This window comes from Tetrao urogallus (assembly GCF_951394365.1).
Source record: "Tetrao urogallus genome assembly, chromosome: Z".
In the NCBI taxonomy this organism is placed as follows: domain Eukaryota; kingdom Metazoa; phylum Chordata; class Aves; order Galliformes; family Phasianidae; genus Tetrao; species Tetrao urogallus.
In genome coordinates, this window is record NC_136816.1 from 40236054 (window position 1) to 40262156 (window position 26103).

At 38.9% G+C, this 26103-nt stretch overlaps 1 protein-coding gene across 5 annotated transcripts in view; it reads left to right on the forward strand.

The window, feature by feature from the left end:
* TRPM3 (transient receptor potential cation channel subfamily M member 3) overlaps window positions 1–26103 on the forward strand; it is a gene marked incomplete at both ends in the record, with an annotated part of 364749 nt that overhangs the window by 322948 nt on the left and 15698 nt on the right. For all 5 annotated transcript variants that reach the window (XM_079548514.1, XM_079548516.1, XM_079548517.1 and 2 more), the window contains 6 exons: window positions 323–551; window positions 3000–3167; window positions 9987–10127; window positions 15066–15194; window positions 18186–18437; window positions 22860–23034. In XM_079548514.1, the coding sequence (XP_079404640.1) occupies window positions 323–551; window positions 3000–3167; window positions 9987–10127; window positions 15066–15194; window positions 18186–18437; window positions 22860–23034 (1094 nt within the window). The remainder of the gene's footprint in view (window positions 1–322; window positions 552–2999; window positions 3168–9986; window positions 10128–15065; window positions 15195–18185; window positions 18438–22859; window positions 23035–26103) is intronic.

Consider the following 26103-nt stretch of genomic DNA (forward strand, 5'->3'; position numbering starts at 1 on the left):
CTGCTCTTTCATAACATCATGAGCAAATAGCAGAGAAGCAGTCCTCCAGGCTGCAGATAACCAATGGATTTCAACCCAAAAATGTCAGGGAAGTGGGCAGGCAGGTGGGAGCAGACAGCTGGTAGGTGTGGGTGCTCAGCACAGTAGCACAGCTAAGCTGGGCATCTTATATATATATCCCTACTATTAATGTGTGAGCAGTCAACATCATGATTTGCATGATGGTGATACACCCCTTGCAGAGGCTGCCACTTATTCAGGGGTGTTTTCTGCAGCAGATCGCATGAGCTAACAGGAATGATTGGATGTCCCTCTTTTGCAGGGACTTTGGCCAATTGGCAGTGGAGCTGTTGGACCAGTCATACAAACAGGACGAGCAACTGGCAATGAAACTGCTGACCTACGAGCTGAAGAACTGGAGCAACGCCACATGCCTGCAGCTCGCAGTGGCTGCTAAGCACAGAGACTTCATTGCTCACACTTGCAGCCAAATGCTGCTCACAGACATGTGGATGGGTCGTCTCCGGACGCGCAAAAACTCTAGCCTAAAGGTCAGCACTGTTTTAAAATTGAATTAACAGAGGAATTCTAATAGATGATGATGGGGCTTGCAGAACATCAGTAATAACTGTCTTAATGAACATTATTTTGGGGTGCTTATTCATAGCAACATTAACCAGAATATATTCTTCCTGTGTTCATCATTTCAGCGAACAACTTGTCACTAAACCAAGCTCAAAGTTCATTATCATTTTGGTTTTTTTTTACCTTTCTCAGTACCCCTTCCCAAGTCAGAGTTACCAGAAAGAAAACAGAGCCAGGTTAGTACGCTGCGGAGTTAGCCAAGCTTCTGAAACATAAATAAAAAGAAAGATATGAAAGTGAATTAACTGCTAGTGAAAGGTGCTGATCCAGCAGCCCTCCCCAGAAGAGGCCAGAGCAAGCAGCATGTGTTCTTGCAGTCCCCAGCTGCTCTGCCTGATGACTGACCCAGAGGGACTACCCGAGGGGATCTGGAGGATAATCCAATTTCTAAAGCTGCTTAAGCTTTACTTCCACCCGCAAAACTGCTAACAGAGCAAGGTGGGTTCCATGAAGTGAATTTCCATCCAGAAGAAGCCTGAACTGGCCTCTTTCACCTTAACCAACTGCTGTGCGCATCAGTCAGCACAAAGCCAGGAATTGCCTCCTCCTTCCTCTGATAGAGAAAAACTTTCAGGGAAAGGCTTCTCTTTCCCATGTGATTTGTGTGTGAGAAGTGGTAATAGCTCAGTCAGTTTGTTCGGTAATGGTGAGAGTGCTGTTAAGTGCATGCATCATTATCATTCGGGTCTAATCCAGTAACAGTGATGAATGGCTGTGACTAGTAGGATTCTCCCTGCCCTACTGCTGGAGGAGTATTTAGATGTCGTTCTGCTTACAGACAGAAAACATTCTCATGTTTGGAGACATTCTTACTATTTTCCTGACAGGCCCTGTGCCTTCATTGGGGTCTGCTGCTCTGGTCCATGTTCAGCTTCATAAATAGTCCACCTGGGCAGGTACAGTCTCAGCAGCACCTCATTTCCCACAGCATGCTTTCATGTTTACAGCTCTCAGCTATGAAGCCATAAAACAGACCTTCCTCTCACAGTGGATAACCAAAGGTAACAGATGCTTCCTTTTGGCTTCTCATAACAGGAGAGCCTCAAAAGGATCCTTTACTCAGTTCACAGTCTGTGTTTTATGTTACTACAGAGTACAGAGTTCATTAGCAGAGCCTGTTTAAAGGTAAAGCAAGCTACAAAAAGCAGCACAGCAAAAGATTAATTTGCAAGCATGAATCACAGACTATTTCCCACAAACAATTTTCTCATATTGAAACTGGCAAAAGGCAAGAGCCCTATTTCCTGAGAATCCCACCAAGAGGGGCAGCACCATCAGTAAGGTGAGAGGCTCTTTGAATCCTCCCCAGTCTCCATAGCAAGCAGCCCCCAAGGAGCTGGCTATGCCATAAGCCTCCTTGGCAAGGAGCCGCGTGCAGGAGCAGAATGGGGTAGCCCAGCACTCAGCTTGTCCACAGCAGGGCATGGCCTGCATTCTTCTAACTGCAGTCAGTGAGTGTTGCTGGTGAGAAGCACATGCAGTCACCACCCTTGACCTGCTGACAAGCTGATGTCTGGTTTCACTGTCAATTAGGGAGAGATATATAATAAAATTGCTTTTCCTGAGATAACAGCATAAACAAAAGAAGTTGTTGTACTTTGTGTATGGACTGTCCACTTCTTTTTGTTATGATATCTCTTCAGTTTTTCTACAGAGTTAATGCCAAGTGTTGTTCATTGCATATATCCATACAAGGGAAATATAGTGTCTTCTGCATTCCCTCTGCATAAGAGAGACAAGGCAGAAAAGAAGGAGCTGACGTTAGCGTAAGCATAGTGTGGGCTGCCAACTAGTGAAGCCAAATCTAAGGGGACTGCATAGCTGAGTACAACAGCATTTGCTATCACTGGCTGTGCCTCATCTCCTCAGATCCACACATTTATGCCTTCACTACCTGCATACATTAAACATGTATGCATTATCTTTCTCTGTAGAAAAGAAAAATTCTTGCATGTCATTTACAGTGACATTCCGCATTACATAAAATGCAGAAATCTGCAGTTCTGAGGTCTGAACACACCCATGGTTCCATATGTCACTTACCCTACAAAGTATTTTGCAGATGCGTTTGAAATGTAATAAGCATCTGATGAGAAAGCAGATATTCAGGAGAGGCAGTTAGCCATAGCACTCCTATCAGTGTTAATAGAAGTTACACGCTTTGTTTCACTACAGAGATCTGAAAACATTACCCCAAGTGACGTATACTCTATTGCCATAGAAACTCACATTTGCTAGTGTATTCCTCTTCTCAAATGTCCAGAGGGAGCTGTTCCATTTGACACTAAGTAACCATCATGATTGTAATCTGTTTACTGTGATGATTACTGTTGTCATTATTATTATTGCTTTAGGTAATTCTAGGAATTCTACTTCCTCCTTCAATCCTCAGCTTGGAGTTCAAGAACAAAGATGATATGCCTTACATGTCTCAGGCCAACGAGATCCATCTTCAGGAGAAGGAGCCAGAGGAACCAGAAAAACCAGCGAAAGAAAAAGAGGAAGAGGACATGGAGCTCACAGTAAGAACTGACAACAAATCTCCAGACTTACTGCTCTCAGTTTGCTGTTCTGTGGATGTTGTAGGTCATTTTATGTGCTTGGCAAATGATAGGTGGCCACTCATAACTCTCCCATCTCTGTGGCGCAAATCAAACATCGTTGTGTCCTGATGTTGCAGCACACAGTGATGTTGAAGCATCACTTTGTAATGTAATATCTTCATAATTTGATTTGGTGCTGCACTGTCTGAAATAAATTCAAGGGATTTCAGCACTCAACCATGATAAATGAATGGGCCTCTCTAGTATTAATGGTGCACACCATTTATTTTTCAGATGGAAATGCCCAGAATCGTGTGGAAACTAGAGATTTGTTTATTCTTTTTAGTTAACTAAATTAGAGAGCAAGTGTACAAAGAGGAAAGAAAGGTCTGAAGATATTTTTCAAAATTCTTCATGAATTTGTAGTCAATGCCTCTCACACTAAGACATGCAGTTTTCAATCAACTGAATACACTGACAAGTAGCTAGACAGCTCAACACTTGGTAAGAGTTTCTGTAGCTCAGAAGAATTTTGCAAGGAAGGTTAGATTAATGATTTACAAGACAAAGAGGACCAGATAGCTCAAGGTCTGAAAATTATACATGTATCAGCAGTTAAAATTATCAAGAGTGAAAATTATATAGCTACCGAGTGTTGTCAGACCTGCCTCACCTTAGTTTGATTTGGTTGCTTAATTTTGATTGTGATATCTTTTGGCAGGCCTTAAACAAGTCTTTCAAGGTCAGGATAAAGGAGTAGAAGTAGAAGGGACTTTCCTGGTTAATTAAAAAAAAAAAAAAGGCTATTTCCCACAGGCAAACAGCCGGAGCTGCCCTCAGGAGCCTGCCTGCAGGCAGGCAGAAGGACCTGTCTACAGGACCCAATATGCAGGCAAGCTGAAGGAGCAGCCCACAAGACCCACCTGCAGGACCCGTTTGCAGGCAAGAACCTGGCTGTTGGGAAGGACCACAAGCCAGAATAGTCACAATGGGCTGTTCTGCACTCATTAGCTATAATTGCAATTTACTACTCCTGGCTTCTGATCCACTCATGAAATGCTTATTCAAATCATATAAGCACTTCATAAACTGCCTTTTTTCTTGGCACTGGGGAGAGATTTGGGGAGGAATTCATTTCCATCTCTCTGCAGTTAACCCAGCTCCTAGTTTCTTGTCTTCAATGCTGTCTTCCCTTTTTACCTTCTGACTCCTGCTACAAGGAAGTGATGCATCGAACTGTATATTCTTTGCCAGATGAATCTTAGATTTTCCCTCCCTTCCTCTTTCAATGTGCTGACACAGTCCGATGGCTCTTTCCTATCCTTGACTCTGCCCTTCTACTCCCTTGAATTTGTTGCATCATTCTAGTGAAGTTTCAGGGGGATGCACCTTTTTCTGTAAATGTAAGGAATACTGCCATGATGTTCACAACATAAAGAAACAAGATCTTTGGAACACTTCTTACCTAAGATCTTTGTTGTTTTTTTCTGTATAATCTGTAGTGTAGACTTCTTTACATGGATTTTGATATAATACCAGCTATGCCTTACTATGGTAAGGAGGGGTATATAATACAATCAGAGATCTTTGCATGTGTTTCTGTTGTTGGATACTTAGTTCTCTTAAGGCACTATGTCAGGAAGAGTTTTCCTACTAGCATGTTCTACATATAAGAAGAAGAGTGGAGTAAAATTTGAGTTGTCCTGACCTTAATCAAATTGCCTGGCCAACTGACATCCCATAATAAAAAGGCATCTCATTTGGGAAGTGCCTTTGGGAAGTCCCACTTTTGCCATGTTAATAATACTCAGTCCATTAAGATTATCTGTAACACCCACTGCAAAGCATTTGTAAGATAATCTGTTTTAATAACTGATATTTTGGTTTGATGACTAACTTCAATTTTAACCAGTTGCATTCAAAATAAAGTGCATGTTTTTCTCCTTTTTTTTTTTTTTTTGTTTGTTTGTTTGTTTGTTCGTTTTCAGGACTAACAATTAGATTCTTTAAGGGATTACTAGAGTTTTATTTGTTTGCTTCATCTGGACTGCATTTGTGCAGTGTAGATGAGGTATACACAAGGTAAGGTGATTTTTTTCACCGTTTTAACACTTTGTTTGCACAGAATTATGCAATCACAGCAGCAACAATAAAGTAAGTCCCCACATGGGTGCAGAGTATGTGTTTATTTTATGCTCCTCTCAAAGAATATGATATGTAGGTGAACATTTGGCTATATTTATGTAAAGATGAATAGTTTATTTACTATAAACTACTTGTTACTCACACCTGCTTTTAGCTTCATAGCAGATATTTGAGAGTGCTGGGCACACATTTCTTTAACACCTAGATGCTAGGCAACAGGCTTTCCTTATAGCAGCTACTCATAAAACCAATCTCAAATATTGCTGTCATCACCACTCCCTTGGCACCAAGCAATTTACCACAATTTATAGATGGAGCTCCTGGTTATTAATCCTGAATATTTAGACCTACCAGAGCAGAAGGGCTAAAAATCTGAAGGGCAGGGACATTTTGTGGTTAGCTGCTAGCTTTTTTGGCTATTCAGAAACACCAGTGGTCTAGCCACATCCCAAAATGACACTGTTTCTGGAAGCAGTAACTAGAAGCATCATAATCCTTATGTGGCCTAATTGTTCCCTTACAGTATTTTCCCAGTAAATGGTGTTACTTCACAATGCAGAATAACTTATCAATCTCCTTTAGAAGATATTTCATTTGCTGCTTTGTTCTATTTTCTGCAGAGAATAGAAGGTTTGGATTTCCGTGGGCACTTATAGTCTTGAGTCAGGACTATCAGCAGGAAAGCTGGTTATGTTGGCCTCTGGGCATACATGTATCTTATCCATAGTATCTATGCTTAAATTTTTCTCCATGGCAAGAGCTCAGTGAATATCTAACCAGTAAAACTGTGGTTCTCACCCTAGAAGTGGCTGAACACCAGTGCAGTCAGACCCACCTCCAGCTTGTCCACCCATTAGGGTACCGATGCTTGTAGCATCTCACATGCAAGAAGTGAGGCACCCTGTAGTAGGCGACTACTACAATCAAGGCAATGCAACAGCACCCCTGCAGCCCATATGAAAAACAGCAGTGCAAGGTGCCGGGGCTCATGCAGCAGAAGGGCCAGCATTGGCCTTCTCCATAACAAGGAATTTCCTCCTCATTAAGCTCAGAAGCTTCACGTGCCTCTGCCGTGCAACTGCTCCAGCACTCTCCATCTCTTGCTGTGGTCAGCAGTCAGGAGGACTGAGCTCCTGGTGCTTTATCTCTTCTTCATCTTAAAGAACCTGAGCAGGTGAAAAACCTATAACTCAAAGGCACTAAACACTTTCTCCTGCCAGTAGTTCAATGCAGAGAATGATTGCTCTGGAGCAATTAACATGGAGCTGCACACCGCAGGGTGCAAGGGGTTGTGCAGGGAGAGGTAAGTGGTATATCCACCCAGCTGTGTACCATTTCCACACCAGTTTCTTTGTGAGTACATGTTAAGTCTATGTGCAGCATGTACATTTCACTAAGGATAAACTATGAAGAGCTTGTTGTCATAATAGCTGGACTAAAACTCCCATCATTTAATTATAAAAGAAGATTAAATTATCACTAGATCATTAACATAGGTTAATGCAAAAAATGCAGAGCCCAAAACTGTCCTGGTTCTCTGTCAATTATCAGTCCTAAACCAAATGAAACAAAAGGGAGAAGGAGGGAAGGAAACAACAATGAACCCACCAGCATCCTGATTAGAAAATCTCCATGTAAAAAGTACGCAGGCATCAACCCCCTCAGGCTACAGTGATGCAGTTGTACAGTAATTTACTGTTACACTGCTGTCAGGCTTACCTTGCATGACTCATACTGAATCATGAACAAAACTGTGTATTAGAGAAAGAGATGCCGCCCACGCAGAGCAGTGTCTTCAGTTATTCCCACCCTCTTGCTTTCTCCTCCGAGTGGAAACACATTTGTTTGGCATTGCAGCTATTCTGTTAACACTGTGACTTAAATTATTTCTGCGTGTCTCTAATTGGGGAGGATTTTCGAATTGTTAATACCGTGATATAATTAACAGTCGGAGACATTAGGTCAAATCTAATCCCTGGCCATCTCAGAGCAATTCCCCATCTGTAGCATGGAGGAGGGGAGAGGTTAGTACAGTACAGTACACCATTAATTCAAAAACATAATGAGATAAAATTAGAGCATCATTTATTAACAAGAAAGCAGTAACAAACAAGAAATCAGCATCCATGTGCATAAATCCATGTACTGATGGAACATTATCCTAAAATCACACACAACTCATTCATTTCAGTGAGAACTGAGGGACTCTCAGAATTAGTAAATACATATAGTTGTGAAGAATTGTAAAACAATCCCCTTTGCTAAAGCATGGCACTGCTCATTTGTTTAAGCTGCCAGCATTTATTTCCACTCTCCTGCAAAATTCTTGGGCACCAGAGGACAGCAGAGACAAAGCCTTGGGAAAAGCTGCAGAAATATCTGAAGCGCCAGATGGCAGTTTTCTCTAAGACAGTGTCAGGAGATAGAGAGAAGCAGGGAAATTGCTTTCTTAGGGATAGAATATTTTCAAAATATTTGAATTCTATTGCACTTTTTTTCTCCAAAAAAAATCATAACCAATCCTTGTTATAGAGTTGGGAATCAGTTTGGTTTTGTAGATTTCAGATAATAATACTTGGGCTTTTGTGAAGGTGGTATGGCCTCAGTTACTATAGTTATACACAATACATCTCATGTTCTTGCAGACTGTCTGCTCACCTAATGAGTACTTTCCTTCTCTCCTAAGTAGATACATCTTTCTCTTTTCTTACAAAAATATCAATGGACTTTAAAGGGTTTTAAAGTGTTCCATGAGAATCATCAGGAAGTTTCATTGATTTTTGAATATGCTTTGTTTTACTTACATTTATGGGGATAAGCTTAGGAATCTGCAGGCATAAAAAGGTAAATTAAATGGGTAAATTAATTAAAACATGTTCGTTTTGGTATTATATACTTGTATCATGAATCTTTGTTCTATTTTATTACAAGTTTGAAGGGTAACATAGGTGGATGGTCAAATTCAAGTATATAAGAGACCGTACGGACAGTAATAACAACAGTGAGAAAAACTAATTGCATATTTGATTGAAATAGAAATAATAGTGAGCAAATGTCTAGGATCATAGTCTCAATAATGTTACAAATACCTAAAATGAAAGACAAAAAAGTTTATCAGTTTATCATTACAGCTTGCTCTTTTGTGGGACCAAAGACTTGTAGAAATTGCTCCACATGAGACCTACAAGGGAAAAGAAAAACAATAAAAGATAGAGAGAAAGAAAGAGGGGAAAAAAATAAAAATAAAAGAGAGAGAGAGAGAAAGATTGTGATTCTTCCATTTCTTACTTACTTTTAAAAATGTGAGAAATGAGAATTGAGAATTGCAGGGTACTAGAATCAGATGAAATAGCTCAATAACTCAATTGAAGTTGATTAGTTACATAAGAATGCCCTGAACAACCTATTGAATCTGAGAACACAGAATAAAAGAAGGACCTTTTCACTGAAAGATAATTGTCTGGCATCTCACTGCTTTTTTCAGTGACTTAATTTTCCACATTTTTAAGTTGTGATGAGAACACTCTTACCTTTAGGGATGTTGAAAGTGTAGTTCATTTAACATAAATGTACAAAAAATGATTTGATCTACTTGTAAAAAAGCATTAGAAAAGCATTTCAATAAAGGCATCATGATGCAATCCCTGTGTACTTAGGATGGTTGCCTCTTGATTCAAGCAGTTGCTTTCATGTGCCGAAGTGCTGCAATCTATAGCTACTGCCACAAACTAAGTTGTAAGAACTTGCTCAGGGCACAGTGACCTAAAATCCACTATACAATACTATTCACGAAAGATTTGCTTTTAAGAATACTTAATAGATCAATCTGTACTCTAAACACAAAGTGAAACCTTTTATTAGCATTAACTTCAGAGTGCGTGAAATGTAGACTCTCCTTCCACTTCTCTTTGAAGCTGGACAAGACATTAAGAGTGAACACAGAGTCCATAGCTCCCTGTAGATCTTCAGCAAGTCTGAATTTCAGTGGTTACAATGAAGTCAAGCCAACCAGAGGTAGTACACGAGCACACTGGGACTTCATTATAGAAGAAGCTGTCGAGATGTAGAAGGACCTTTTGATCTAAAGCCCTGAAATCGACTGGTCGTTCCTCTACATCCATGTGAAGTTCATGGCCCATGGGATCATGGCTTGCAATGGATCCTATGATCAACATGAAAACAGTCCTTAGCTTCATTGCTCCCAGTCCAGCAAATGCTAATTCACATTTCCTCCTGTTCCCTTTCAGTATCAACCTTCCGAACTTTTCTTCGTTTAAAAACAAAACTTATCTGTTTTCTGTTTGCATTTGTTTATTGTACATAATAAGAAACTGTGTCAGGTAAAAAATCTTTCTGTCTGTAAAGACAAAAGGAGAAATGTTCTCCACATCTCATTTTTTGTTCACCAGTCAAAGAGTTCACTACTGCTGAAGTTTTACTGTTGCAGTTTAGAAGGAACTAAACAGCAGCGTTTGCCTCCGTAAAAGATAGTCTGAGAACAAAACATTTTGCACATAGCAATGGCCATCTGATTTTGTCTAAAGATAAGAAATCAGATAAGCTTTGAAAAGTTTCCTTTTTAATTTTTTCTTTTTAAAATACCTTAATTTGTCCTTCAGAAATAAAGAAACATAAGGATGTCTGTTTTTGTAGGCAATGCTGGGACGGGGGAATGGAGAATCCTCAAGAAAGAAAGAAGAAGAGGAAGTACAGAGCAGGCACAGACTGATTCCTGTTGGAAGAAAGATTTACGAGTTCTACAATGCTCCCATCGTCAAATTTTGGTTTTACACAGTAAGATATCTTTTTTGTTATACTGCTGCTCCTTGGTGTTTCTGTGATTCTGTGATTGGGCTGAATGGACAAGTACTGACACTGAATTAAGATTATATTGTGTATTTCTTTGAGAGTCTTCATCTGTCTGCATTGGAGGATTTACCCATAAAGAACTTAATCTTTTGTGGTCATCTAGCACTTGCTAACCTAGGAGTTTTAAATGTTCATTCATGAACTTAATGATTAACTCTAGGTTATTCTTCAAGTACAAGTAGCTTGCTGAAGTCAGTGTGCCCAAAGAATTCCAAATAGGAGAATTCCCAATACTAAGCACAGCAGGAGGCTGATTTTAATCAGGATATCAGATAACATAATGATGGATGAAAATAAGAAACCAGCAGAGCATATCTTTCCTTGGGACATTTTTGCTTTGTTGTTTTACTAGTCTGCAAATGCCTCTGTCTAATTAAAGTGTTGCTGTGAGTAGCTGTAAGGTAACAACACTATTAAAGCAGTCAGTATATATTAAATTATGTCTAACCAGTCCAATATCCCTGTGTTATAAAGAAGCAGACAGTGCACATGATATAGAAAACAAACAAACAAACAAACAAACAACTAAGGTAATATATTTTGACTATAGCAAGAAATTGTCAAAAACTTTTCTAGGTAATCTCATAGGTAAATTTATCATTGCCATATTGAAGTTATTACATATACAAAGCCTTTTGTTGATTGGTTGTTAGGAGTATATATCAATTACTCGCTATCCAGCTGGAATCAGGGATTGGAAAGGATTCCATTAGGGTCTCTCCTACATCAGGTATTGTTTGATATTTTCACTCAAAACTTCAATTATGAAGTTTTGCAGATGGCACTGCATTATATTTATATTATAGAAAGATGAGATCAAAAAGTAAAACAAACACAGAAATGAATCTTTTCAGTCTACTTAATTAGAGTACTGTAAACCATTTCACTTTATGCATCACATGACATGTGGACTGGTTTGAAGGCTACTAACAAAAAAGAAAATAAAAAATTTATCCAGAGGTCTGTAAAATACAACTTAAGGGGAAAGACTTAAGGAAGTGAGGTTATTTTCTCTAGGAATAAAATGACTGCAGAAGTTCTGCCTTCAAATACATGGTAGTTGCTGAAAAGAGGAATAGAATCCTTGCTGAATATAGCTGCAGCAAGACAGTTGTTGGCAAAATGTTAGGAAACAGCTTTTAACTGTTCTGAGTCATATTGTTATAAATTGTGTAAGGAAACAGTAGATTCTCCATTGTTAATAATTTCTAAGTCTATCTTATCAAAACATATGTCCAATATGGCACATTGCAATTAATTCCACATTGGCAGTCTGGAATTGGCTAGTTGATTTCTCATGGTCCTTCCCAGTTAAATTTTCAATCATTCTGCTGAATGCACAGCAAATCACAAAGAAATGCATTTCTCTCCCACCTCCTGAAGATGACTTAAAAGAAAAAATGCATTACTGGAATCCAAACAATACGTCTACAGACAGCAGGAGCAACTCACATCTACAGAGATCAAACTGTAGTAGACTGCTTATTCTAGCAAATAGCTCCAGTTTGGCAATTGGAGTTACTACATGCTGAACTGTAGCCATTAAAGGTTAATCAGCCCAATGAATCTAGCAACTGCTCAGCAGCAGCTTAGTCTCATTATCAATTGCAATATGTATTATGCATAACCAGAAAAGTCTTTTCACTGTAAACAGAAAGAAGCATCCTGGCTTTCCCTGTTATTTCAATTCTGAAACAGGAGAAAGAAATCAATATTGTGTTTCCATTTAGACCTGTTTCTACAGTTTTATGTCCTGAGGCAGATCTCATTCAAGGTCACTTATTAAAGGTGGATCTTGGCTGTCCTGTGTTTCAAGAGCAAATTAAGGTGCATTCTGGTTGTAGTTCTTGACCAGTTGGCTATACTGAAAAGCAAAAAGAAAATAACTCAAATGGGATTAGAGTTGCACAGCCTAGCTGCCTTTTTGCAAGCACATAGACAGAAATGTTAATCCTAGATTTCAGAAGCAGTCCTCAAAATCTTACATCTCACAGCCCAAAATGGAAGGTGACTATGCCTTTATTGCATGACATTTAAAATTGTTTGTTTATTCTACATCTAACTATCTGCTGTTACTCTATATGTCTCAATATCCACCTTCATTCTTAAAATATACAAGAGTGGTTTAATTGTGGGGGATTTTCAGTAAGAAATATTTTGCAAGTACTAAGTAAGAAAATTTATAAACAGCTTTTGTCTTCCTCTCTGTCGTGAAATAGTTTTGAAAGTCAACAACTCTATTCTCTTTTGTAACTGTTGCATTGAAAGGCTTGATTCACAGGTTTCATCCCACAGACTGCCCAAGAGGAAGATGAAGACTATCCCTATCTAAATATAAGCTTTAGACTGAAATGCTAGCATGATCTAAGAAGACACATTTCTACCTCCTTGAGGAGTTAAAAGAGGCATTGAACATCTGGCAAAAGTCATTTTCTAAGCATCAGAACAGCTCTGTCCCAATTTTTTCATCTTAGGACCACTTCACTTTTTGATCATTTAATTATTGCAGTCAGTGAAAAGAGAGGAAGGTAGTCTCATTCTTGAAGAACTCTCTTGCAATATACAGGTTTGTCCTTTATTGTGATGTGTACTCAAGTATACACAATACGACAGTATCCACGGGAATGTAGGGAGGAATACATCCTTGAAACTTTTTAACAAGTATTCTTCTGCTTAGTTTCTTCACATACTAACTTCAGGGGTGAAGATGGCAATCCCAAGCTCTAAGTAAGAGCAAGATAAAGGGGGTTCAGCTATTTGTATAGTAGCACTTTCAAAAAATCTTGAGTATCTGTATAGGTATCTGCAGTGAGATTTGACAGCAGTGTGAGATTGGAAGGCTGAATTTACAGGTTTAGAGAGGGACAGGGAAGATGTCACCCTTGTCGGAAGGGCTGGTTTCTTGGGGTGAAAATGATGTGATTTTAGCATCACTTCATTCTTAAATCAAGATATAATTGTTTTATCAAGCAAAAATTTTCAAGTAAATATGAATTGACAAAAAAACAGTCACAAAAAAAGCTCACATGAAACCCAATAAAAATGAAAAGCTCTTGCTTACGCTGAGTTTCCTACGGTTTCTGTCACCTTAGTGTCCTGATTCTTTTAACTACAAATGCTCAGCAAAGGCTGCTGAGTCAGACCGAATTAATAAGATTGCTGTGAAATGGTTATCCATCAGATCTAATAACCATGTTCTAAGAGGTATGCTGTGTGACGCTGTCTTTTTTGTTTGTTTCTTGGTGGGTTTTTTTTTTTTTCAGTGTAGTAGGTGTTGTTTCAGCAAGGCATGTATAGTTCTGCCCACCCAAATTGAGTTCCTGTTGACTCAGCTGATACCTAGATACTGACCTAAGTCAGTATATATGGTCAGTTTCCTTCAGGAGTGGTAAGGGAAGACCAAGGTAATTCCAGATTATCCAGAGCTGCAATCTATCATCACTCACAAACAGAAGGACCAGTGTGATCACTTCCTGCTCTTTTTTATGTGAATGAGAAGCCATGATTGAATTGGCTTCCTTATCTGTGCAAATATTGATGGCCAACACAAAGAATTTTCTCATGTATCCTTCAGTTCAGCAACTGAAAGGAAAGCAAGAATCCTGTGACTTCTACACAAAGCATAAGCCAAATCAAGAAGACCATTAATCCCATTCTTTGAGATTCTGACCACTTAAATAGTCCTACCCTAAAAGTCCCAAGCTTTTCTATGGCTGTTTCATCTGAAGTCTGATACTGAACACTTAATAGTTGTGAGTAATGTGCAATCGAGAAAGAGTTGTATTGAAATACAGATGTGTGCAGTAAGTTTTCTGCAACAGCAATTATAAAAGTTCATGTATGGAACTGAATAATCTTTTCTCTGATTTAAATTTGGCTTTAGATGCATACTCTTGTAGGGCTGCTGTTCGAAAGGCAAAGTAGGTAGGAAGTTGGATTCAGGCGCCACAGAGCCCAGCTACAGAAACTCAGAAATGCTATAGCCCACATTCCAGTGTGACACCTTGGCTTCTGTGAGTTTTGTGATTTTGATGATTCAGTTTGCTCATCTTATCTTTTTCTGACCAACCATTTGACTATACTCGGAATGGACAAAAAAAACAGAGTCTTAATTTGTGTTTACAATTGGATGAAAGATTAGGCCAGAAGGTAGATGTATCAGAGAAGGGGGAAAAAAAAAAAAGAAAAAGAAAAAGAAAAAAACCACCACTGTACTCAAAACCTTGCAGAAAATATAAGGCAAATAAATGCATGATTATGCATTGCTGCATCAGTATGTTTAGAAGTTTTTGGGGAGGAATCGTAGTGGAAATTAAGGCAGCAATATACTGGTTGAGGACGTGTCTATCAATACATAGAACATTCTGGGTGCCAGACAAGATTGTGCCTGGGTGCCAGCAGAAAGGATGTGAAATGTCAGAGTGAGTCCAAGTTAAACAAACCAGGAGAAGAAGCACAGAGGAGATGTGCTAGTGGAGTAATGAATGTTAGAAAGTAAATGAGGAAGAAATATACACATATGTAACTTAGTAAATTAGTTTTTGGTGTTTGGCACCGTGGTATGTGACAGGACTGTTACTATAGGACAATCAGAGGAGACTGCATTAATACAGTTTTGTTGGAGAGATGGATGTAGCCAGAGAAGAGGATATTTGTTCGTGTACTTTGCAGATTCCATATTGTATGTGCTAATGTGAGCTTTTTTGGACAAACCTTTTTTTGGACAAGCTCTCTGATTTCTCTTTTGTCTGTTTAAAGTTCTGGGTACACTGGAATTAGGAATATCAAATCATAAGAGAGGAAGTGGCTTGCTTGTATAAATGTGATGACTACTGATATTCATTTCATTTTGTTTCTTTACAGCTGGCCTACATAGGCTACTTAATGCTGTTCAATTACATAGTGTTGGTGAAGATGGATCGCTGGCCGTCGACACAGGAATGGATTGTCATCTCGTACATTTTCACTCTGGGAATAGAGAAGATGAGAGAGGTAAAGTCACCCCAAACACATAAGACAGCTCCTCTGAAGCAGCTCCATGCCTTTGCCTCTTATCACATCACCAGAGAGCAGAGCTCAGCACTACCCCTCCACTCTCTGTGAGGAGATGAAGGCTGCAATGAGACCTCCCCTAAGCCTGTCCTGCTCTGGGCTGAACAAGCCAAAGGACCTCTGCCACTCCTCAAACTTCATCTTCTTTCAACCCCTCACCATCTTTGTAGCCCTCCTTTGGACACTCTTTAATAATGTTATGTCCTTTTTTGTACTGTGGTGCCAAAACTGCACACAGTACTCCAGATGAGGACACACCAGTGCACTTCAGTGTGGGACTGCCCCTTCCCTCAAATATCTGGCAGTGCCATGCTTGATGCACCCCAGGATACAGTTGGCCTTCCTGGCTGCCTGTGCACACTGTTGGTTCATACAACTTGCTGTCAACCAGGACTCCCAGTGTCTCATCTCCCAGTCTGTAGGTATAGCTGAGGTTGCCCCTTCCCAGGTGCAGAATCTGGTACTTGCTCTTACTAAAAAACTTCATGTGGTTGGTAGTTGCCCAGCTCTCCAGTCCATCTAGATGTCTTTGCAAGGCCTCTTTATCCTTGATGGAGTCAAGAGCTCCTCCCAGTTTAGTTTCATCAGCAAACTTGCTTGAAACACCTTCTCAAGTCATTCTTGAAGGTTTTAAAGAGAACCAGTATTAAAATGGAGCCCTGGAGAGCCCCGCTATAGACCATCTGCCAGCTTGATGTAACCCCACTTACTATAACCCTTTGGGCCTGACCCGTCAGCCAATTGCTCACCAATAGCATTATGTTTTTCTCTAGCTGCATGCCGGATGTTTTATCCAGAAGGATACCGAGAAACAATATCAAAACCTTCACTGAAATCCAAAAAGATAACATTAACTGGTTTCCCTTTGTCAACTAGATGGGTGACCTTATCATAAAAAGAAATTAAAATAGTTAATCAGAACCTTTCCCTCACAAATCTGTGTTCACTGTGACCAGTGATCACATTGTCCTTCAGGTGTTTTCAATAGCTCTGACAACCTTCTTCCATTTAAAATTGAGAGTGCCTTTCTTCTCTGTATAAAACCTTTGCTTCCATTGAATTTCTCTATTCAGATTTCTGCATGATGAGTGTTAAATAGCATTCACAAATAAGGCATGGAGATCTGATATATCTTAAAGCTTGGCCACTATCCTTGAAATGTTGTTCAGGTATGAAGTATGAAGTATGTTTTAGGGAGAGGAAAGGGAGACACAGTATTATGGAATGGGCACAAAGACATAGGGATATGCCAACCAAAAAGTCTTCATCCAGAGTTCACTCGAAATTCACAGTTATTCTATCTGCCCAAGTATCTCATGCGAAGGCCTGCAATAAAAATAGCTGTAACTGGGGGAAAAAATTATATCCATGCTGAATACTGCAGCACATTTCTAATAGGTTTTCCCCCATTTAATTTTGAAATTTCTTGCTAATTATGTCAAGAAATAGAATGCATCTCCCTAAAGATGCTAAGCAGGCACGTAGAGCAGAAGGAGTATTTAAATGTGTCACTCGATCTGCCAGCAGAGTGATAGTGCTCTGTCGTCCCCTGCACCTCATTGTCTTTCCAACCCGCAGCTACAGCTGTGCCACTTCCACTTGGCCAAATGTGCATTTATTCCACAATGGCACCAGAGGCCAAATTCAGCCCTGATGTGAGTGGGTGCGAGTCCTGCTGACCTCAACTGAAATAGCACATTTGTACCCTTGGGCTGAATTTGTTGCCATCTACGTGTGTCCAATCTGTATCCAGTGTTTTTAAGGACTAGAGGAAAAATGCTCCTGCAACAGCCACTTAGACTCGAAAGGTAAGTTTCAAACACCACGTGGCAAATTCTACTTTATAAACAAAAGGATCAGAGGAAAATTCATTAATTGTGTATCTGTAGCGGAAAGAAAATGGAAGAGGGAGGCGGCAGCCACACGAGGGCTCCGCAGCACGGATGGAATCAAGGCATCCCTAGCTCCATAGGTGGCAAACTGCCAGCAGGAATCGTGCCATTTTTATCTCATCCCAATTCACCCCATTTATATTCACCCCAAATTCTCCTTTCCACAAAAGTTTTTCAAGAACTTTTGTGGGAATGGATTCCTAACCAGATGTTCATGGGAAATGAGCCTGAAATTCATTCTGAAAATGAACTGTAAGAAAATTGTAAGAATGGCATTCCTCTCTTCAAGGAACTGCATGAGTCTGCTCAAACGTTCTTGGGCTAAATATAGAAAATGAAAACAAACAGCTTGTTAACTGACTGAAAGCTAGGAATTATTCATAGAAATCGTTTTCAGAATAGTTTCAACAGTAATTCAGGGGAACAATCAGCTCTCCCAAATGATCTTGCAAATAGAGTGATGATAAATTCATAAGGTAAGATTAATTATTTTTATCAATTATGTTCTCAGCTGTGGAAATGAATTTTCAAAAACTCCAAATAGGATCCAAATAAGAGCTAATCTTTACTGAATTTAATGCAAAATCAAGATCTTTATGGTCAGAAATTATTTCTTAATAGTTTCATGGACATCTTAGAATAATTTTCTTTAAATCTAAAGCTTTAAATCTAAAGTGAAATTATTAAGTACCTTTCTATGTTTTCTCCCCTATTCCAAGAATAATTAAGATCAATCTGAAAAATAGAAAGTCAGACATAAATTTCTTCTTATTTTGTGGGGATTTCAGAAGAACTGAGGTTTTCTTCCTTCTATCAAAAGAAATTACATGTTGTGTATATAGTTGCAGGGTTATACTACACTTGAGTTTCATGTTCAAGCTTTCACAAAAGAAATCAAAGACTGTACAAGGTATTTATGTGTTAAGAGGCTATCAGCTTTGATTCTGGCTTGTGTAGCACCAATCTGATTACTTTAGCTTTATACAGGCTTAAATTAAGACAACTCAGCTGGCTCCTCTCCATGTCCTTTGTCCTTCAGATACTGATGTCAGAGCCTGGAAAACTGCTACAAAAGGTGAAAGTTTGGCTGCAGGAGTACTGGAACGTTACAGATCTCATAGCTATCCTCCTGTTCTCTGTTGGGATGGTCCTCCGTTTGCAAGATCTGCCACTTCGGAGCGATGGCCGGGTGATATACTGTGTGAACATCATTTACTGGTACATACGGCTACTAGACATCTTCGGAGTGAACAAGTACTTGGGACCGTATGTTATGATGATTGGAAAAATGGTAAGAAAATTTGGTTTATGGCTTCTATTTTCTGCAATAACGTTCTTGACTCAGTGTCTTTGGACTTGTCAGTGTAATCACTTTTTTTTTTTTTACAGATTAGTATTTCCATGTAAACTAAAATCAGGTCCTTCTTGATTCAAGTCATCTGCACAGATCCCCCAAAACTGGCAATTAGACACTTCTTGTATTTGATAATGTATTGCTTATCTTTCTGCTAGATCTCTCTTGAATGCCAAAGTCATCCTACATCATTTACAATAAATCCAAAGGGTACAAACTCTTAATTAACTGCAAAATTGTTGCAAATTCTTAACTTCATTAAAGTTAAAAGAAAAAAAGACTCCATACGTCGAGATTCTTAAAGAAATTGTGTTGTTGTAGGTGTAGTATATTTGGAATTGTAATAGTTATGATTATGGCTGACCTTTCTATATTTTATTCCATATCCACATATCCTTGCACTCTGCCTGTTCAGGTGTATCCCTGAGAGGTGAGAAATCCACATGCCTAACTGCAGCCTCTGTCCCCTGACCGTATCACATCTATATAGTGTGGCAGGAATATTAATAATTCACATAATAGTGAGCTCATGTAATGGAAATCAAGCAATATTTGATGCTGGATATATACATTTTTACTTTATATATATATATATATATATATATATATATATTTCAGTAGTAATAGCAGGTATTTGTTGATGGGAGAGGCTTCGCAGAGCTCCAAAGTGCAGCAGAGAAAACACTCCAGAATTCTTGCTGTATATTACTTGAAAAGGACATCAAGACAAGTAAAAAAACCAAAGCCACAGAGGAACCACTGCATTATTGTTTGTTTCATTCCTGTCCCAGTTGCACCATGTGTCTTCATCAGAGAACATGGTGGTCATTAGGAATTACACAGCACACCATGTATAAAACTCCTGAAAAAACATCTATCCTTCTGTTGTGCACTAATTTTCACAAATGGCATGACCAAAAGTTTTAGAGCTGTGGTGGTAGCGAAGGCCATTCAAAAGCCAGTTCAATATTAAACAGATTGGCTGTGGATAACAACCTTCCAACAGTCAGAATTATGGAGGGCTGATAGGAGCCCAGCTTCCCCAGTAGTATAAACAGTGGCTTTTTTTCTCCCATGGCCAACAGAAGGGAAATGGTTGAAAACAGCAAAATAAAATAATTTCCATCCCTTTGTCATTCTCACATGAATTAAGCTTTGCTCCACTTTCACTGGAAAACAAACGTAGGAAAATCATTAACCCCTGTAGGTTTGGGTACCCACACAGAGGGTTTTGAATTCAGCTACCAGAATACTGTGAAGGTGTGGGCATTTGTAAAGGAGGGAAGTTATTTTATTTTGTGCCTTCCTGTTATTTGATTTCCATGCCTCATCCGGTTTTCCATGCACTCAGCAACTCTGACACATTTACTTTGCCCAAACACATGCAATGCCCAGCTGGTTTGAGTTACATAAATTTGCCCCTCACATCTGTTTTCTGGCCATCTTATTCCCATGTGCAACGGCCAACCCAATTTATAACATGCACAGGCTTCCCTGAGAGTTGCACCTGCTCACTCCCTGCTGCACTGCCTATTTTCAAAGCACATGCCCATCTATCTCCTTGCGTTCTTTCTTTTTCATCATCTTGCAAGTACCATTCAGTACTGTGGAGACAATCAATTTCTACATATTTCTTCAGAGTAAGCCTATCACGGCTATTGAGCTTCTCAGCAAACTATACTTAACACAGTCCACAGACTGAGCTTGTATGCTGGGCTTCTCTTTAAACAAATTTTAGACTCAGGAGAGAACGGATGACTCCTTCCATCTTTCCAGTGTTCAGCAACTTTACCTGCCTCTCCATTGCACCCAATACAGCAGCTGTAATAGGTTTTGCCTCTGGGCCTTATGAGCAAATATGCAAAGGGCACAAATGGACTTCAGAGGTTTAGAAGTAAGGATGGAGAGTGGAGGAGAAAGCTAGTGGACAAGTTTATTATTGTCAACTAATTTCAGCTGCAGAATGGACTTATTATACTGTTCTTCTAATCTCTGCACAAGAGTATATTTACTTCATTTCTATTTAGGAATGAAATGCGACCACTGTAGCATGCCAAGAGAGTCAGAAGTATATTAGTTTTCTTCCTGTGTGGGAATGTCCACTTTTTTGTTGTTTCTATCAGAAAAAAATTAAAAAAAAATTAAAAAAAAAAAATTAAAGATTTTTTTAAAGAGGAGAATAAGAGACAACTTGTTAATAAAACTACACCAAACACCTTATTTTATCACTTTTTAAAATAAGTGACTAAAATTTTCTACAAAATGACTGAAAAGAACATTGCCTTGTTAAAACAGCAATTGTAATTTGACCCTACACGCCAAAGGGCTTTACACACTGCCTATTACAGTCAGTGAAAACTCAACTATCTAATTCACCAGATTTTGAGATAGTGAAGTTTTTGAGAGGGAACACACTGAAGGAGGGAAAAGATAATAAAGTGCTTGAAAAGAGAGTAAATAACACTGAGAATTTAATGTCTTGCAATGTGAGTTCAAACCTTCTCAAAAACTTTGTAAGCATGTAAGAAATTTTCTTAAATTTCCAGCAAATAATTGTTATGTTTATTAAATCATATTACATCATATATTTCAACCTGAAAACATTAGAGAAGAAGGGAGGATACAGGTTTCATCACTATATTTCTTTGCTGAAGACAGCAAGAACTAAATGTAATTATGCAGCTTCCCATTTCAGGTTGCCTTCTGAGATAAAATCATCTGGAATTCCTCTTCAATTGGGTTTTCTTGAAAGATGAATGCCCTGAATAACATAGGAATGTATATGATTCGTATTTCTTTAAGGCATTTGTTTTCCTCTCCCACCTCCCTAATTGTGTTTTGTTTTTTTTCTTTCTGTCTTTCTTTCCTGCATTTTTTTAAGTACCTCTATATTTTCATTTTTCCCTGCTTCTTTTCACCTTTCCCCAGTTCCATCTTTCTGGCTTCTTAAGGCTCTCCCAGCAGGACCCTGTCCTGCAGGTCTCTTTCTCTCCAGTCTCTCTCTTAATACGAGAATATCCCTTTCTGTTTACTCCTCTGTTTTCTCTATTGGGCAGTTTCTCAGTGTTTCTTCAATCTCCTGTCTCCCTCCCTGTGCTTCAGAGCTGAAGTACCCCCACAACAGAGGCAGATCCATCTGCTGAAAGAGTCCCCCACCTCATCCACCAGATGAAATGAGCCAGCCTGCTCTCAAGCTGCAGCATGGGGCTGTCAGGCCACCACCACTTGAGATGCACATGGGTTGCACACCTGCTTGCCCTGCAAGGCACGCAGCATGCAGCTGTGCCAGAGAATACAGGCTGAAGGGTTTAAGACTCGGAAGGTTTAGAGCCCTTTGGGTTGAGCTTTGGCTGGAGACTTCCATAGCTGTAAAAAAAGGCTCTGTCATAATTCTGTTATAAATAAAGGCCTGTAACTAAATGTATAACTACAACTTCTTGAGGGAGCTTAGCAGAGGCCATGCAGGATTCACATTTTTTTCACAGTCAGTAGGTCCTATCTATGCTGTACCTGTTTGGTGCCCAGGGCTCTCACTTTGCTCCGCTCTCTGGAGGGCCTTACTAATACTGCCGGCACAGCTGCTTTTCTAATCTTCAGCTTCCGCTGAGAACCTCCTAGGACTGATGTCCCACTTTTTCCAGGAACATTTTGAATGGGTAGACACTTTTTGTTGGCACTAATTAAAGTTGTGTATATGCTAATGAGGTATTCAGCAATGCAGAAAAATAGTCTGAGTGTCTGTGTTCGATGCAATTTTTTTTGGTAATATGGCATTTGTCAGTCCCCATCACCAGGCTGGTTTCTCATCCAGCCTGTAGCTTTCCTTTCTCACTGGTTACCACTGTGGTGTCCCTTATGTTGCCATAACAGGCTGTTCTGCCACCCGTTACTCCTTATGTTAGATGCAGCTTCCTTCCTTTGCACCGAGACAATGAGTACCAGAAAATAAGATAATCTATTTCAGCCTTTTTGCTTTAGTACAGTTGTTAGTAGGCAGTTATAAACAATACATCGACTTGCAACTCTTACTTTGACCGGGCTATTGATGCCAGTGAACCTGTATTATTTATTGTTCAGGCAACTGGTGTGACCAGATGGTAGTTCGTGTTTTCAAGTCTATTCATAACATTTAAATTGCTCGTAAAAGCAACAGTGGGCAAAACCAAGGACACAAGAATACCATTTTCCTTCTTTGAAAATGAAATGCTGTGTATAACACTGACAAGAAATTGTTTCTGAAAATTCTATTTTTAAGGTTTAAACCTTTTTTTTTTTTCAGCACGTAATGGAAATATGGACAAATACATTCAACTCTTGTCCCTTCTCTTTCTTTCTCTCTTTTCTTCTCATGACATTCAGATGATCGATATGATGTATTTTGTCATCATCATGTTGGTGGTTCTGATGAGCTTCGGTGTTGCAAGACAAGCCATTCTCTTCCCCAATGAGGAGCCGTCATGGAAGCTGGCAAAAAACATTTTTTACATGCCTTATTGGATGATCTATGGGGAAGTGTTTGCAGACCAGATAGACCGTAAGCAAGTTTATGATTCTCATACACCAAAGTCAGGTATCCAACTTTGATCAGATGATGTCCTACTAGCTTATGTGTATGTGCTCAATAAATGGCTCAAGATAGAGGACCCTTTATCACAGAGAACTGTCACAAAATATTTTTACAGCTAATACTGGAGTGTCAATTATAGAACCTACTCCTGTCATCACTCTGCAATTATTTAACCAAAAATCTGTAATGCTAAATTATATTGCAAATAAATAACATTTTAAATGTTTCCTTTTGACCTGTTGAATAGTGGGGATACTCTCCCAGATATCTGTGATGAATTCTTTGGTATATTTGAGACATAGAATGTCTCTTCATTTCTTTTCATCCATTTGTTTGATTTTAGACCTAAACGCTTTTTACCTAACTTCATACTGAGCATCAAATCTAATGTACAAGATTAGATCTTCAGTTCCTGCACCTCACAAGAACTAATCCGCTGTTTTCTTTTCCCTCTTACCTACTCACTGCCACCACCCTAATGCTAAACTGAGTAATACAACTCTCTCTGGGGAGAGTAAATACATTATTTTTTACTTATTTACTGGAAGGCAAGAGCGTGCTCACATCAATGCAAACAGAACAAAAGCCAATACTTCATGTGCTGTCTCCTCAGGATTCATTTGGCTGGTGATCAGTAAAATGCCAGTTTTCTATCTAAAATAAACCTCCTGATGCCGCCCAGTGTGTAATGCCAAAGGAGAGGGGTGGTCATGAGAAATGAGGCAGCAGATGACAAATGGAACAAAGTGTCACAGTCTATCACTAACAAATACCGACATGTAACTGATGTTCATCATTTCTACCTAAATGTGTGTAAATCTCAGCAGCATTTAGAAGTATATCTTCCAGCAGCAAATGGCAGCCATTAAAACACTATTTAAGGCATTTTTCTCCTATGCACCGTACATTGTTTACTTAATTTATCTTCTATTCAGTATTGACAAAGCTTGAATGAAAGCTTGGATGAAAGCTTGAAAAAAGGTGTTGATTTTTCCAAACCGGTTAATGTAATAAACATACCTGTACCACCATGATTTACCCCAGATTACTCAGTTCAAGATGGACAGAGGTGTACATATCACATGTGATATTTCAGCAGTTCCGTATCAGTGTGTTTTTTATGGATAGTGCAGAACCACTACTGTGGATGCAGATGATGCCTCTTTTTTATGATCATTTCAACACTTTGTTCTCAGAGGCAGCAAGACATGCACAGAAGCATAAAAGTATCTAAAATCACACGGCTTCTTCCTGAGTTTAGCTTCTCACCTAATCCCTTCATTTTTATCCCTTTCCCTTTTTTTTTTTCTTTGCAAAAATTTATTTCATTCCAAAGACATAATAGTTGGGGGATTAAAACTTTAGCCTGTGCCAAAGGCGTAAGATAGTAGTAAGGGTTTATCCCATGCACAAGCAGAATTCTGCCTGTCCCTCTACAAGCGGCCATTTATTGATGTTGTACTAAGTGACTACCATAGTGCAATAGACATGGCAACTGGCTGAATAAGCAGTTCTTGGTATTTTTTTAATGAAGTGCTGATTATAGTTTAGAACCCCAAAACCTAAGAAATTAACGTGTCTTTGAATGAAGTGTGGTTTTTAAGTATAAAAAGAGGGTGGCAGGCTCCATACCCTTGCATGAGAATTTAGGGGTGGTCTTCTATGTTTTTCAGAAGCACAACATTTAAGCCTTGGGAAAAGATGCAAGATAATTACTTCTGAGGCTTAGGGAAAGCAAAATTCCCAATGGTTTCAACCCCAGCTGTAAGTGTAGGTGTGCTGTTCTTATGTCTTTGTCAAGGAAACTAGGAGTTGCAGTGAAAGTGGTGATGCCAGAATGAAAAGCAGCACCTAGTTCCTCCTTCCTGAGAGACAGATGACGCAGGGAATTAGAATCTGCCACTCTTTCAGCAAAATTATGTGCAATATGTCATGTCTATCTGAGGCTTGATTGTCTCAAGAAATTATACCACTGGAATAGACTGGGAGCAAGAGCAAATGCTAGTGATGTTAGTTACTCAATCAAAACTACCTGATTGGCACACAAAAAGTTTTATTAGGATGGTTACATTTTTTTCACTGTTTGGAAATTTATTGTTATCAGTTTTCCAAGTTGTTCTAAGCTAAATCAGCCACCGTGTTCACATTAGAGTACTACAGAGTTTGTACTTTCTCAAGTAAGATAAAAATTGTTATGCTGCATCTAAACTACACTTGAATGTATAGTTTGAAGCAGATTATTATCGTTCTTGCTTCTATAGCAAATCTAAAAAGATTTTTGTTTGTGATATTCTCTATATTTTTGTGCTTAATATTGAAACATTATTTGCAAGTCTGGGATTCAGCAAAAATGCTAATCTTGGAAGTGCCGTATACTTTTAAGCCAATGTCCTGGAGATTTTTCTAGTCTTTCTGAGAAACGTACAAAAAAAAAAAAAAAAAAAAAAAAAAACCCAAAAAATAAACAAAACAAAACAAAACAAAAAAAAACAGTATGTTTTTGTAAATTTCTGAATTTGTTTTCTTTCACATTCTGTTGTTTTGTGAAGCATGCCAATAAGGCTGACTAGATGCAATGTCTCAGTACATTTCATCAGCTGAAAGCCTGTCCATTCACTATGTTTGGTCTGATCTTTATCTGAATGCACTACATTGCTAAAACATTAACTGAATTTCTCTCTAAAATAATGCATTTCTTGTATAAATACACATTTTACCCATTCTGTCTGTATACATTTCATATTTAAAATGCATGTGTTAATTGGAGTGTCATTAGTGTTACGTCTTGTCAGCATGCAATCCCACCTTCAACTCAAAAGTGAGGACAGAATTACATCCTCACTTCTGGGAACAGGAGTGTGCTATTCAGTGGTATGGTTTATTATCAGTGGTGTAAACAAGACAATATTCCTACAAATTCCTGACTGTCAACCAGACATATGAAAAAATAATAAGTTTAGAACTCAACTTATTTTGTAGGCAAATTCAACAACAAAAAAGTGGAACCACTGTCAAAGTAGTTTCCTCTCAGACTGA